This window comes from Halichoerus grypus, chromosome 8 (assembly GCF_964656455.1).
Source record: "Halichoerus grypus chromosome 8, mHalGry1.hap1.1, whole genome shotgun sequence".
Taxonomy (NCBI): domain Eukaryota; kingdom Metazoa; phylum Chordata; class Mammalia; order Carnivora; family Phocidae; genus Halichoerus; species Halichoerus grypus.
This window is the reverse complement of record NC_135719.1, coordinates 137,317,008-137,331,668: the sequence shown is the minus strand read 5'-3', so window position 1 is coordinate 137,331,668 and position 14,661 is coordinate 137,317,008. Positions and strand designations below refer to the sequence as shown.

The window sequence follows — 14,661 nt, the reverse complement described above, 5'->3', positions numbered from 1 at the left end:
TTTTCTTGTCTCTAGGCCATAAATTATGTTGGGTGCTCTGATGCTGGGACATGCCATTCAGAAATGTAACAGAACAATGAGTACCATTGGGGACTGGTTCAGATGTGACCTGTTGGAAAGGAAGAACTTCCAGCCCCAACAATTACTGTGCTGGCAGTGGTCTTCTCATCAGTGGGAAGCTCAATGACGTTATTTTGGTCGAACAATTTGTATATGGATTGAACACCTTTTTAGCCAGGGTAGCAGACCATCGTTAACCTTCCTTCTGTGGAAATGTTGGCACTAAAGCCAGCGACGCAGTCCAGACATAATTTTGTTACAAAGATGTACGTAGCTTCGGCTGCACAGTGTTCTTTTCTGCCATCTTTCCGCCTGGAGCCATCTGACTCATTCTTTGCACTGGTGTTCACCTCGAATTAACATAAACTCAAGACAAAAATATCTCCAGATTACCTTAGGAATACGGACTCATTTATTTTTTGCTGTTAATATTCCCTTATTATCCAATTTTACTAATGCGTAGAACATTCATTTTAAATGGGAGTAGCTTTACTGACAGGAGAAACCCTGAGGTGATTTCCCTTGAGGGGTAAGAGCACATCCTCGGGGCCCACACTGCCTGCATTTGAATCCCAGCTCTGCCACTTACTCGCTTTATAACCCTGAGCAAGTTACTTGACTTCTCTGTGCCTCATTTTTCTCCTAAGTAAAATGGGAATAACAGCACCTTATAGGACTGGAGCGGGAATCAAAGGATTAATCCCCATCAAGTGCTTAGAACAGTGCTGGACACATACAGCATCCTCCATAGATGCAAGCTGTTGGCTTTTATTTTAGATTAACTAAGAAAATGATTCACATTACAAAATTTCAACCTAAATATTGAATGCAGTATTAGGACATTGGATCCTGCTTGAGGAAATTCTTATGAGCTCAAAAGCTAGCACTCGCATATGCTGGAGAAGCAGAAAAAGGTAAAGCACAAGAACAAGGTCTTGGGTTCTAGTTGTCACGGTACTACCACCCAGCAGTGGGACCCCAGGCCTTGCTTTGGTCATCTGTGCCGCAAAGACCTTCGTCTACACATCCTCTGAAGTCCCTGCCAGCCTCTAATGTGCTCTAATTCCTCGAATTCCCAACTTTTTGTTCTGTCAGCTAAGTAGTACTACTTACACGAATCTAAACAGAAATAAGTATCTGTAAAATAGTTTTCACGACATTAAAAACTGGAAAAAATAACCTGGAGGGGTCCCAAAGTCCAGACTCCAATTTTGAGTGGCTTTGTCCCTTGGACACATTTCCTTGTGTGAACACATTGATGCGAATTCCACTAAATATGGGAGAGACGAGTTCAAGAGCCTTTCCAGGATTTTGCAATGCACAGTCCTGGGATCTGACCTAACTTCAGGGCTGACCGCCGGTGAGTCTCTGGGCCTGTGACTCCATTTCTAATCCTGATATTCTTACATTGACAATGTGATATTCCATAAGTAGCTTCTCGGGAAAATACAAAATTGGTGCTACATCAAGTAAAATTATGATTTGATTTCTAAGGTCATGGGACTTCTGAAAAACTTGTTTTATCTGAGATGCCTAAAATTAAAACTCATGAAAAATGACAGAATGATGGTGTATTATACACTGATTTATTTTAAAGCATAATATATAAGAAAATGTACAGTGTCTTAAAAAGCATTTGATAAATAGTTTTAAGTACAATTTTTAAGCTCTAATTGGGATGAATACACACACTTCTAGCCATAAAAGTGCAATTTTAATGGCAGATTTCAGACCTCTGAAGCTACATGTTAGCTAATGGACAAATTAACGACATTAAAAATATGCATTTATAAAAATTTGAGGAAATTCATGAAAATGTTTTGTAAACATTTTTATAAACATCTATCATAAAATATCGGAGTTTTCATGATCTACTTACAAATATTAAATCCTATCTTTTATAATATTATACAAGTTATTATAATGTTTGCATTATAAATTATTATGTAAACTCCCTTACGTCCTCTTCACTAATATCAAGCACAGGTTTGTATATCATATATATATATATATATATATATATATATATATATATATATATATATATATATATAAAAACACTACTTTTTCCCTTGTGTAATGCCCCCTCATAAGGATATACTTGGTCTGTGGGACAATCAGAGCATAGCAAAATGCTGCTTTAGCTGCTTAATTAAATGTTGGGTATCCACATGATCTGGAAATGCTGCTTCCGACTTCTGAGCAGCAACATAGCTTCTCTGTAGATCTCCAATCTGTAAGAAATACCGGAATAAGACCACAGAGTGAGATCAGGAAAAAAGAGTAAGAAAGTAAAAAAAAAAAAAAGATATAATATCTGTACACTGTAGAAAATCAAAGGTTTTTAAGGGTAAAGCGTTTGATTATGCCACTTTGATTTTAGAATTCTTTCACCTAGGTTACAATTCAATCTTGAAAAATACGAGAAAAATAAAATAACCAATTATACAAATAATTTCTGCTCCATTACGGCTGTCTAGTTATGAATTCGTAAACCTTGTTTTCTTTTCCTGTCACAGGTAGTATTATAAAAATAAAATAACATTGGCATACTACACCAGTCAGCTCTATATAGTTTCCAAAAGCCTTAAGACAACTATTTGTAATGTACCATAAAGATTTTTTGGTTAGGGCATTATCTTTTAGACAGAAAATTCAAGCAAAAATGATTGTATATAAGATACAATAACATGCGGGCACCTGGGTGGCTCAGTTGGTTCAGCGTCTGCTTTCAGCTCTGGTCATGATCCCAGGGTCCTGGGATCGAGTCCCATGTCGGGCTCCCTGCTCAGCAGGGGGTCTGCTTCTCCTTCTCCCTCTGCTGCTCCCCCCTCCCACTTGTGCTCTCTTGCTCTCTCTCTCTCTAATAAATAAAAATCTTTAAAGAAAAAAAAGATACAATAACATGCTCAGGGAGGTTTTAAATGGAGCTAGCAGAGTAATGTGGGGGAAGACATCTGGCTTTAGAAGTTTATTAAGGGCATCTCTGATTTTCAATAAAGCTGGTATTAAAGTCCAGTCCCAAAGAAAAGCACACAGTATCTGGATCCCTCTGAATAGATCTGGATTCACGCATACATTTATAAAAACCAAGAGCTTTTTAGTGTGTCCATGGACACAAAAAACCTAGATAATTCAATTCTGGCAGGTTTTTTGTTTTTTTTTTTTGAAACGTAATACATATTAAAAACATAAGTTTCCTTTTTTAAAACCCATAGCATTTCTTTTTAAGATACCATTTTCTTTTATGGAAAATATAACCTTTTGCTGAAAAAAAATCTCCTTTGAGTTATATATTATTAAAGTGTGATAAAGTGAAAGTGGTTTAAGTAAATGGCAGCACAGAGCAGTGGAAAACACATGGGCATCATTGGGTGCTGGGTATAAATTCCGACCCCACCACAGCCATGTGACCCTAGGGGACTCTAGGGGAGTCTTTTAAGCTCGACCAGCCTTGGGTTCCATTCGAATGTAAGCTGCATGAGGTAGAGGCTTTGTTTTAGTCACTGCTAACATCCTCTGTGCCAACCACGGTGCCGGGCACACAGCAGAGGCTCCATAAATGAAACATCAGTTGTATGAAGAAAGGAGTCAGGAAGGTGAGGGAAACCTACGCGACAGGTTGTTGGGAGAATCAGAGAGGGTGTGTGGCGCCCCAGGGACAGTGGCTGGCACTGGACAAGTCCTCAAAAATGACAGCTTAGGAATGACAGCTTAGTTCCAAAGCAGAAATGAAAGTGAGGATGGCTTCGTGTTTGTGCTTTGAAAAATGACATTTTCATAACGTCTTCTGGTCTAGCAAGAGTCTTTACATCAGCAAACACTTTTAGCCATCTCCTTACCCTTCAAACTCACTTTCCATGTTAAAGGAAGATTTCTCAGTAAAAGTTAGTTATTGGATACCTTTTATTTGTTGTTCTTATTGAAAATGGCATGATTCCTTTTAGCTCTTGGATATTAACTGACTCGTAACACGGTATTAACAGTTCTATTTTGCCCACATTGTTCACAGCTAAAATAGCTTCCTCTCATATCCCTAATTTTATAGCAATTACGCCAGAGCCTGGACGGCAGCATCAAGGTCTACAATAAAATACCAGACTTCTTTGCTATAAAAGCCAATTACTAAATCCTTCCTCAACCAGGAATTACTTAATGAGTATTTTTTCTTTTTTTTTTTTTAAAGATTTTATTTTATTTATTTATTCATGAGAGACAGAGAGAGAGAGAGAGGCAGAGGGAGAAGCAGGCTCCTCGCTGAGCAGGGAGCCCGATGCGGGACTCGATCCCAGGACCCTGGGATCATGACCCGAGCCGAAGGCAGACGCTCAACCATCTGAGCCACCCAGGCGCCCAATGAGTATTTTTTTCATGACTAAATGTCCTATTTTAAAAATAAAATAATTCTGCAATTGATAATAATCTATAATGCAATCTGTAATATTTGTCCATATTCAGTGATAAATTTCTTTAAGGTTTATTAAACTGTCCCCTGAAGTGAAGGACAGATGGATACGATATTTATAAAACCATTTCTTTCAAAACATTACTAGAATTTCCTTATTTATCTTTCCTTATTTAGCTGTATTTTTTTTTAAACCAGGAAAGAAAAAGAAACAGATCAGATGATGAATTGATAAAGAGAATACCTTATCAGAGACCGTTGCAAAATTAAAATGTGGCTCATACATATGGGGTGCTAAAGATGATGCAGTTTGCAGCAGTGCTCTTGCCTGTATTTAAAAAAAGGGGGGGGGAGAAAACCAAAGGTATATGAGCATCTATCAGCACGGTATTTGTGACTTTTTTGTGTGTGTGTGATTTGGTATTTTTTGTTTGTTTGTTTTTTTTTTTGGTAAAAGAATCCTTTACCCAAGATATAGGACCTTAATAAACATGATCCTGTGATAAATACAGATGACATTCCTTGTGAAATATGACTTACTGAAATACAATTAATACTTACATCTTCCCAAAATTAATGATAAAAATGCTTCAAAATATGAAGAAACTTAAGAGTAGATTTAAAGTCGAGAACCACGGTTCTTGTAAAGTTTGTATTTCAATATGACAAATCAAAATATAATCCTTTCAATGCTAAAAAAAAAAAGCCTTATTAACCTCGTTTTTATTGCTATTGATTGGTTTCTTAGGCTTCTAATTACCTGTTCTCTAATGCTACAACAAAAACAATAAAAAAATAATAATAAATTTCCAAGCTCCAAGTTCTGTGCTAGAAGACTGTGATGAGCATTTATTACAATGCTGACCTCAAAATAACATGTGAATGCAACTGAAAAGGACAAGCCTTCTGTTCTCTCAAGTACTCAAAAAACAAAGTTGGCATCCCCTACAGGCTCAAAGGATCCTTAGGACCACAACCTCACCATTCCAAGCTGCTGACCATCCCTCCAATTTCTAACTAAATCCAAAACCTCCACCCATGACCTATGGACAAATGTGTGTATTTTTTTTTTTAATGGAAAATAACCAATGGGATGGTAGATACTGATTTTTGTTTTATGATTAGCTATTTTTCTTTTAATCGAGGTATAATTTTTAGTAATAAAATAGAGGTTAGTAGCATGAAAACTTTCACCAAAACCTTTCAAATCAGTTTAGTAGAGAAACTGTAACAAGTAGGAAACAAAAGCACCAACACGGGAACAGAGAAGATCACAAAAACACTTGTTTCATATGGACATAGGTAAAGTGCCGTCACAGAACAAGTTCCCATTTTAGAGTACAGTTACTCAACAACACGGGTTTGAACTGCATGGGTCCACTTAGGTGTGGATTTTTTCAATAAATACAGTACTATAAATGTATTTTCTCTTTCTTATGATTTTCTTAATCACATCTTATTTTCTCTAGCTTACTTTACTGTAGAATACAGTATACAATACGTAGGACATAAAATGTGTTAATTGTGTACATTCTTGGTAAGGCTTCTAGTCAACAGTGGGTTCTTAGTAGTTAAGTTTGGGGGGTTCAAAAGTAATACTTGAATTTTCAACCACATGGGGGGTCAGCACCCCTAATCCTGTGTTGGTCAAGAGTCCTCTGTAGTTAGTTTTTGTTGACAAAATACAAACCCATCTTTTTTGGGGGAATTTACGAAATAAAGGCAACATCCAAGGATGTTTCTTTTCTTGTTGTGGTACAAGTTCATCACGGTGCTTAGGAGACCAGGCGGGAGGTTAACACTATATTTAGTGTTATATTTAACGCTATATATCCCTTAATATTTATCAGACCAACCTGATAAATATTAAGACCTATTTTTTAAATAAAGTTAGAAGGTAACTTCCGCAGGTAAAGTTACTTACCTTCCTTGAGTCCCCGTTTCTTCATCTTTAAAGTCTAGAATGTAGCACTTATCTATCCTTGATTGTCAGTAATATTGTAGGAGTATATTTAGCGTTTTAAACTTTTTAGTAATAGAATTTATTATTATAAATATATAATAATATAACTTATTAATAATAATATTTATTAAGCATCTACCGTGTGCTCAGCCCTAGGCTACCATGTCCAGCGCTTTCCATGCATAATCTGCTTATCCTCACAGAACACTTGCAGGTCCTGCTGTTACCTCACTTTATGTGCTGTCTGTTCACTCCACAAATACGGGCCCACTACCCATCACACGCCAGGCACTGTTTTTGATGCTGAAAATACAGCACTTGGAAGACAAAGAAGGTCCCTATTTTCACGTGGCTGCCATGCTCCATTCTACATATAAATATGAACATATCTGATAAAATAAGTATGGTGAAGAAAAAATAGAGTCGGAGATGTGATAGTGCCTGAGGGCTCCTTTAGACTGATGTTTGAGATGACCTTTCCAAGGAGGTGGTGATTAAGCTAAGACCCGACTGACAAGGAGAAAAGTCACTGCGGGATCTGAAAGAAGAACATTCCAAAAGCTGAAAAGTAAGAACGGGCACAGCATATTTGCAGAGCGGGGAGGCAGCTGATGTGTCCGGAAGTCGGTGAGAAGGGAGAAGTGATGAAAGATGTGGTCTGAGGGGGAGCTAGGGGCCGGATTATGTGGGACCCTGTAGGCCAAGATTTGAATCCACATTTCATTCCAAATGAAAAGGAAAGACTTCGGAGGATGCTGAGCAAAGCAGTGATAAATCATTCTTGTTTTTTTAAAAAATCCCTCCGCTGTTGAGAGGAGGACGTGTTACAGGGTACAATTACTTGCTGACGTAAGTGGAGACAAAAAGACCAGCGAGGAGACCGTTGTCGTAGAGTCCAGGCAGGAGAGGAGTGGGGTCTGGAGAAGGGTGGCAGAGGTGGGGTAAAGCGGCCAGGTCCGGGGTGGGGCTTGGAGGTCAAACTTGGCAGGGCCTGCCGAACGCGATGGGGTGTGGGGTGGCCACGCGAGGCGGCTGGGACAGAGAGGTTTCAAGTGGGGCTCCTAGGACTTTGGCTGGAGCACCCAGCTGGTGGATGGGGGACCGGGAACGGGGCAACAGCTCACTAAGGCAGGGAAGACCAGGGACGTACAGACTTGTCCTGATAAAACCAAAGGGTAAGAGAAAACAGAAAGATTAAGTAACTTGTCCAACGTCACATCACTAATATGTGCCAGAACCGGGATTCAAATCTAGCCAGTCAGACTCTAGAGCTCATTTCTCAACCGCAGCATGTAAGGGGGGCCTGGGTGGCTCAGTGGGTTAAGAGACCGGCTCTTGATTTTGGCTCAGGTCCTGATCTCAGGGTCCTGGGATCAAGCCCAGGCTCTGTGCTCAGCAGGGAGTCTGCTTGGGATTCTCCCTCTCTCTCTCTCTCTCTCTCTCTCCCTCTCCCTCTGCCCCTCCCACTTGTGTTCTCTCTCTCTCAAAGACATCTTTTAAAAATAAACTGCAGCATGTGAAGACAGCTACACCTGACAGCCCCTCTCTGAAGAAAGCAGATTGTCCGCTGTGCCACAGTAGCTCACTGACCTGCTCGACGTGGCCCTTCCTCATCTCCAGCACGGCCAGGTTGTTGTAAGCCTCGGCGTGGTGGTTGTTGTTGACCAGAGTGAGCCTGAAGCACTGATGGGCCAAGTTCATATCCCCTATGCCCTTGAACAGAAAAGCATGTATTCGCACACACAGATCCATACACTTCCGCCCGCCATCTCCTCCCTTCTTGCCTCGAGTGTGTCTTTTCTGCTACCAAGCAACAAGTACTGATCATAATCAAGTGTGAATCGTATATACGAGGTGTTAACCTGAGAAAATACATTCTAGGGTGACTCTCAGAAATCGCTCAGTCGCTACAGAAGACCGTAACTAACCAAACCTGGATTTACGATACCCGAACATTCCTTCAAACTTGCGGCTACCTTTTCTATACCAGAAATTGCATGAGGGAAACAACCTACCACAGCTACGTGGCCCAGGTTGTACCAGACATCGGCTGCCTCTTCTTCATTTTCAGCCAGAGCAAGGGCACGTTCGAACGAGGTCAGAGTCATATCATACTGCTGGGCATAGAAGCAGCAGAGCCCCAGATTGTTAAAGAGCTGACAGTTATAAACACCCATCTGCAGGAGTCGCCTTTTTGAAAAGGAGAACACATATTTTGGTGTCAGACCAACCTGATAAATATTAAGACCTATTTTTCTTATAAAGTTAGAAATGTTTTATAATTTTTAACATCCCCAAAGAATAGAAGGTATTACAGGAAATGGAAAAAAAATGTCAAAGCAAACACAAAAGCATGTCTTTTTTAAAGGTACTGGTCATGGGTAATGTGTCCAGAGGCAAGGTCAGAATCAGCTTGCGTAGTTCTTTTCCCCAAAAAAATTCTGCTAGAGAAAACCAAGCTACAAAAGTGTCACGTAAAGTAAAACCCACAACATTTTGCTTCATAAAGGTTTGGTGTCAAGCAGTAAACCCCTGAGACGTTCTAATCTAATTTGAGGGCTGTGTTTAGGATTTACCTTCAAGTTCTCAGCTAAATTGAATCTTGGTTTTGGTTATCTGTAGTATTTTGTGGTTTAGATGTGTCTACTGACCTTCCAGTGAGCTTCCACCAAGGAAGACAAGACCATCAGTGCGATCCCTACCTTATCCACTCAGCTCTCATGCTAGAGCTCAAAAAACCCATTTGTTTCTATGCATCATTAATCCCAAAGGACAAGACCATTCACATAAGCAAATGAAAATCCACTTCAGCAGCCCTGAGGAACCCATGACCCATTTTCAGGGTGGGAGAGCAGAGGCAACTGCCTGTGCCTAAAACAACACGCATTTTATCATATTTTATGCTGCCGACATATATTTGGAAAGAACTCTCATCAGCAGCCAGTTATCTCCTTGTATATTACCTAAGGGCAGAAGAGGAAATCAAAATTTAAAAATTAATCTCAGAAGCCATCTGTAGGATGAAATAAGAATGTGTTCAAAAGAGAACCAGAGACCAGAACTTATTTAGGCTTTGAAAACTTATTTGGACAAGAGTTGACAATACTTCACAGAACAGGGAAACCTGTTTCAGGTCCTCGACAGGGCTTGGAACCTGGGACCCACTGCTCTTTGCAAATCTCGTCACTGTTTCAGCTTCGGGGTCTTTATAGGCCATGTGGTGGTATTAAGGGAAGCAGTGATGGGGAGAAGTGTTTCCAGGAACTATTAAACAGTTACTCATTGACAAGAAAATGGCTAACTCATACAATGACGTGGCATTAAAAACTCAATTATCCAGGTATGTTTCTGCAAGATGCCAAATATCTGCACATTTTCAAATTCTTAGATGTCACTTGAATGCTCATAAAACCTCTGGGTGCTTGAATGTTTAGTCTCCTACAGACATGGCCTATATATTATGTGTCTACATTTTCACACCATCATTATTGCTGCTACACCAATATTTCACAGGAAAGTTCTATGCAGAGAGTGTAAAGCACACCTGTAAAACCGAAGAGCTATTTCTGGCTGATCAGAATAAAAGTGGTTGCTTCCAATGCACGCAATGGCTTCCACGTGAGTATTGTCCTGTTTCAAAACTTCTCTGTAGTATTCCGCTGCTGATGAAATATTGTTCATTTCCTATTCTCCAATAAGACAGAAGAGCAGTACTTCAGTGCCAGGAAATTATTTTTCTTCTGGCTGATTTATGTTCATTCATTCAACAAATATTGAGAGCCTACCATGTGCCAGACTGTGTTCTAGGCCCTGAGGACACAATACGAACAAAAAGACAAAGCTGCTATCCTCAAGGAGGGTACAGCTGGTAAGGAAGACAAGCGAATGAACAAATAGGTAATATAATGTCAGGCAAATGTAACATATGAAGAAAGGCAAGGAGAGGGGCGCCTGGGTGGCTCAGTCGGTTAAGCGTCTGCCTTCCACTCAGGTCGTGATCCCAGAGTCCTGGGATCGAGCCCCCGCTGAGCTGGAAGCCTGCTTCTCCCTCTGCCCGTCCCCCTGCTTGTTCTCGTGCGTGCTCTCTCTCTCTCTCCCCGCCCTCAAAAAAAAAATAAAATCTTAAAAAAAAGAAGGAGAGAGAGAGACCAGAGAGATGATCTCTCTACCATATGAGGGTATAGATAGAAGGTGTCTGTCTACAGACCAGGAAAAGGGCCCTCACTCAGAAATGAATTGGCCAGCACCTTGATCTTAGACTTCCCAGCCTCCAGAATTATGGAAATAAATTTTATGTCCTTTAAGCCTCCCAGTTTGTGGTATTTTGTTACAGCAGCCTGAGAAAACTAAGATATTGTCCTTCCAAAGAATAATCTCCACACCTAGGCAGCAACCTGACCACTGAACCTAATGGCCCTGAGCAGCCTGGGTCCCCATGAACATGACTTTTCTGGTTTCCAGGGCAACAACATCCTATAGTGCAAGGCTTCAGTATTACTGTTGTCCAAGTTGGTGTCTTAGTCTGCTCGGGTTCCTATACCAAAATACCACAGACTGTGGCTTAAACAACAGAACTTCATTTTCCCACAGTTTTGGAGGCTGTAAGTCCAAGGTCAAGTGCCAGCATGGCGGGGATCTTGTGAGGACTCTCTTACAGGCTTACAAAGGGTCACCTTCTCACTGTGTCCTCAAAAGGCAGAGCGAGCACCAGCACACTCTGGTGTCTCTTCTATTAAGGGCATTAATCCCACCATGAGGGCCCCACCCTCATGACCACATCTAAACGTAATTATCTCGAAAGGCCTCATCTCTAAATACCATCACACTGGGGGTTAGGGCTTCAACATATTAATTTGGGAGGAACACGATTCAGCCCAATGCAAAAAGACTCCAGCCTGAATGGATAATTGTTTCAAGGCTTTCAGTTCTATAAAATTACCTTGGAATGTTTGTATACTTGATTGATGGGCACATAATTATGTAATCTTGAGGAATTTTAGACTGAAACTAATTTGTGTTCTTGGCAACCCCATATGTAGTTTTTTAAACGTGTTATTGTAAAATATGTGCTTATGCTAAATAAATTTAAACACTGAAAAAGGTTATAAAATGAAAAGTAATAGTCCCCTCTCCAAATCCAGTCAGAGGTTCTGTGAATAGTTTGAGTATTTTTCAAGAAACTTTGTTCATATGTGTGTAGACATACATGTATGCAAGTTTTTACCATAACATAATCATTCTACACATTCTGATACACGGTTCATTGTTTTTACTCTCAGTGTCTTGACTCTTTCCATATCAGCACAAAGGGTTCTACCCCGTTACTTTTTTATTTCTGCATAGTTTTCTATCAATACATAGACCATAGTTTATTTAACCAGCCCCCTTTTGATGAAGCATTCGTTTGTTTCATTTTTTTTTTTTTGCTATAAAAAATACTATAAAATCATCCTTGTACATATTTTCTGAACTTATATGAAAGCATCCTTAAGGAAAATTCCTACAAATGAAATTGCTGGGCCAAAGAGTATGCACGCTTGGAAATCTCATCAGTAATCGCAAACAGCCTCCAAATGGGTTGTGCCAACATACACTCCCAGCATCAGTGTTCGTATGTGGGGTGTGTTCCTCACAACCTTGACAACCCTACATGTCCTGGAACTTCTCCATCTCTGTCAACCTGATTAAGTCAAAAAAGGCATCTCATTATTTTAGTTTTTATTTCTTCAATTATGACTGAGGTTAGGCATTTAATACACACCTATTTATATTTCCTTGTCTGTGAACTGCCGATTCATGTCCTTTGCCCATTTTTCTATCCTATCTTTTGTTCTTTTACTATTAGCTTGTGTTATGGGGGCTTGGGTTGGAAACTGCCCTCCTGGATACAGGAGAGCTGGGGGCAGACGTGTGCCTCAGAGATCCCTGGGCACTGACTCTGTTTTCTCCTTCCAGATTAAACAAGTCTGCTGATGTGACTTAAGTTCAAAATCCAGGAAGTCCTGGTGTTTATAAACATTTCCTTCAGAGGAAAAGTATAGATGGTTTAAGGTCTTCTAGATGGGTCTTACCGAGCCCCAGTATGAGAGGCAGTGGTGTAGCCGTGGTGTAGCTGGAATTGGCTGTTGTCTCATCTCTGGGGTGATTTTACTTGCATGAAGAGGATCAGCAGCCACAATGCAGGCCAGTAGGAAAACAAGGGCTAATGCAAAAGCCACACCACGATTTCAACCCACAACTGCTCTGAGGAAACACCTTGTTTCCATAAGTGTTTACAATCTTAACTAAATGAGAACCTGTAAGTTTGTGTTCATGCACATTTGTGTGTGTGTGTGTGTGTGTGTGTGTGTGTGTGTGTAATTCTCCCACAACCTGGAAACCACCTGAAATTCAGCAGCTTTTAAGCAATGTATAGATTGAGGAAATTAAAAGTAGTCTTTTGTCTGTCTCAGGTATGGCAAATATTTTCCCCGCTGGTAATTTTTATACTGTTTGTTTTGGTTTTATTTCTATTTGTTTTTATAGAAAATTTTAACTTTATAGAACACTTATTTAACTCTATAGAAAATTTAACTTTTATCTTCTCAAATTCAGTCTTTTCTATTATGGCTTTCGACTTTCTATCACACTTAGAAAGGTCTTCCTATTCCAAGTTTATACAAATAATTCATCTGTGTCTTTTTTCTGGAACTTTCATGGTTTTAAATCTGTGAGTCATCTGGCAGTAATAGACTCTTTTAGTATAAGAAATCATTATTCCTCCAGCTCTATTTTTTTTAAATAATCTAATAATCCAATTGGTTAAATAGGCAGTCTTTAAAACATTGTAAATTGTCATATGTATGAACATACATAGACTCTATTTTGCTCCTTTAATCTATTCCTGCATCAGAATTGTTTAAATTATAGTAACTCTAGAATAAATTTTGTTAATGTAGATTTAAAAAATATTTTCAAATCTATAAATGTCACCTCAAGTATATAAATAACTATGGTATCATATAAGTGATGTTGATAGTGGTTATTTTGGAACAAATTCACAAAATACTATAATTTAAGTTATTTAAAATAAAATTGCAAATAGCTTGAGGTGAATGTTGCAGTGGTTCTCAAACTCTGTTATATGTCAGAAACGCCTAGTGAGCTCAAACATACAAATAATTGCCTGAGTCCTGCCTTCCAGGATATCTGATTCAGTAGGCAGAGGATAGGCCACCCTTCTCAACCATTCCTAAAGTTATTTGAACACACAGTAAACTTCAAGGACTACTAGAATAATCTCTTCTAGGGTAACATTTCAAATTTCAAATATCTTCAATAAAAACAGTTCAGAGACCTGCCTTTTGAATGGATAAACAGAATTCCTCAAGAACAATTAAAACCACCACCAAATTTAGCAAGAATAAATCATTTTAAACAATAAGCAATGAACACTAGGCAGCACAACATGTTCGTTTTAAAACAGGAAAACACTGAAAAGATACAAGATCAAAATGAATGTGATAAATAAAAAAGAACATAAAGGAAGAGGCTCCCTCCAGGGAAGTCTGATGTACATACAAAAATCCCTAAGGCATATGTATTGTAGGCTGCAGTGCTAAGGGACAAAATTTACTAAGTAACTCCAAATTTACTGTCACATAAAGAGAAAAGGAATACACTGGAAATCTGTCTTCGTATGGTAAACTTTGGCACAAGGGAAATTAGCAGTTAGGTTCAAGGGGAAATACTGCGTCTCACTACTTTAAATTTGCACTTAGTCCTTGATCATGCTTTCTGTGGATGATAAATTGTCCCCACAACTTGGATGCTTTCTTCTCCACTTTGAGAGCCAACTCCAATTCTACTTTTCTCCCCAAACCTTCCCCTGTAGACTTCTAAAAAAGGATATGGTCCTTCAAGTCCTGGTCAGACCGTGAGCACGGAAGGATGAAGGGAGCTGTTAAGGGTCTCCTCCCTGTCTCAGCCAGAGTGACTATAACAGAAGGTTGGCAGGAATTCTTCCAACTAGCAACCATCAAAGATTCCATAGATGTCTAGCTCTTTCTGCCAGTGCTTTCTGCCTGAGAAGAAGGACTGAAATGTGCAGAAGGTGGAGCTTAAAGGTCCGAGAGCTCTGATCATATTGAGGCAGGCACTGATCTGTATGAATACCACAGTTCTATTTCTTAAGCTTCTTGGTCAAAATTTTGTTCATGTTCAATTTAAGGTCACACAAGGACAGATACAGAGA

The 14,661-nt window shown here is 39.4% G+C and overlaps 1 protein-coding gene across 3 annotated transcripts in view; it reads right to left on the bottom strand.

The window, feature by feature from the left end:
- Positions 1 to 1,624: 1,624 nt before the first annotated feature.
- The window catches only part of TTC8 (tetratricopeptide repeat domain 8), a 52,796-nt gene continuing 39,759 nt past the window's right edge, over positions 1,625 to 14,661 (bottom strand). For all 3 annotated transcript variants that reach the window (XM_078054091.1, XM_036085528.2, XM_036085529.2), the window contains 5 exons: positions 9,973 to 10,112; positions 8,444 to 8,618; positions 8,019 to 8,141; positions 4,710 to 4,793; positions 1,625 to 2,294 (listed from right to left, as the gene is read on the bottom strand). In XM_078054091.1, coding sequence (XP_077910217.1) covers positions 2,178 to 2,294; positions 4,710 to 4,793; positions 8,019 to 8,141; positions 8,444 to 8,618; positions 9,973 to 10,112 — 639 coding nt within the window. In that variant the 3' untranslated portion in view covers positions 1,625 to 2,177. The remainder of the gene's footprint in view (positions 2,295 to 4,709; positions 4,794 to 8,018; positions 8,142 to 8,443; positions 8,619 to 9,972; positions 10,113 to 14,661) is intronic.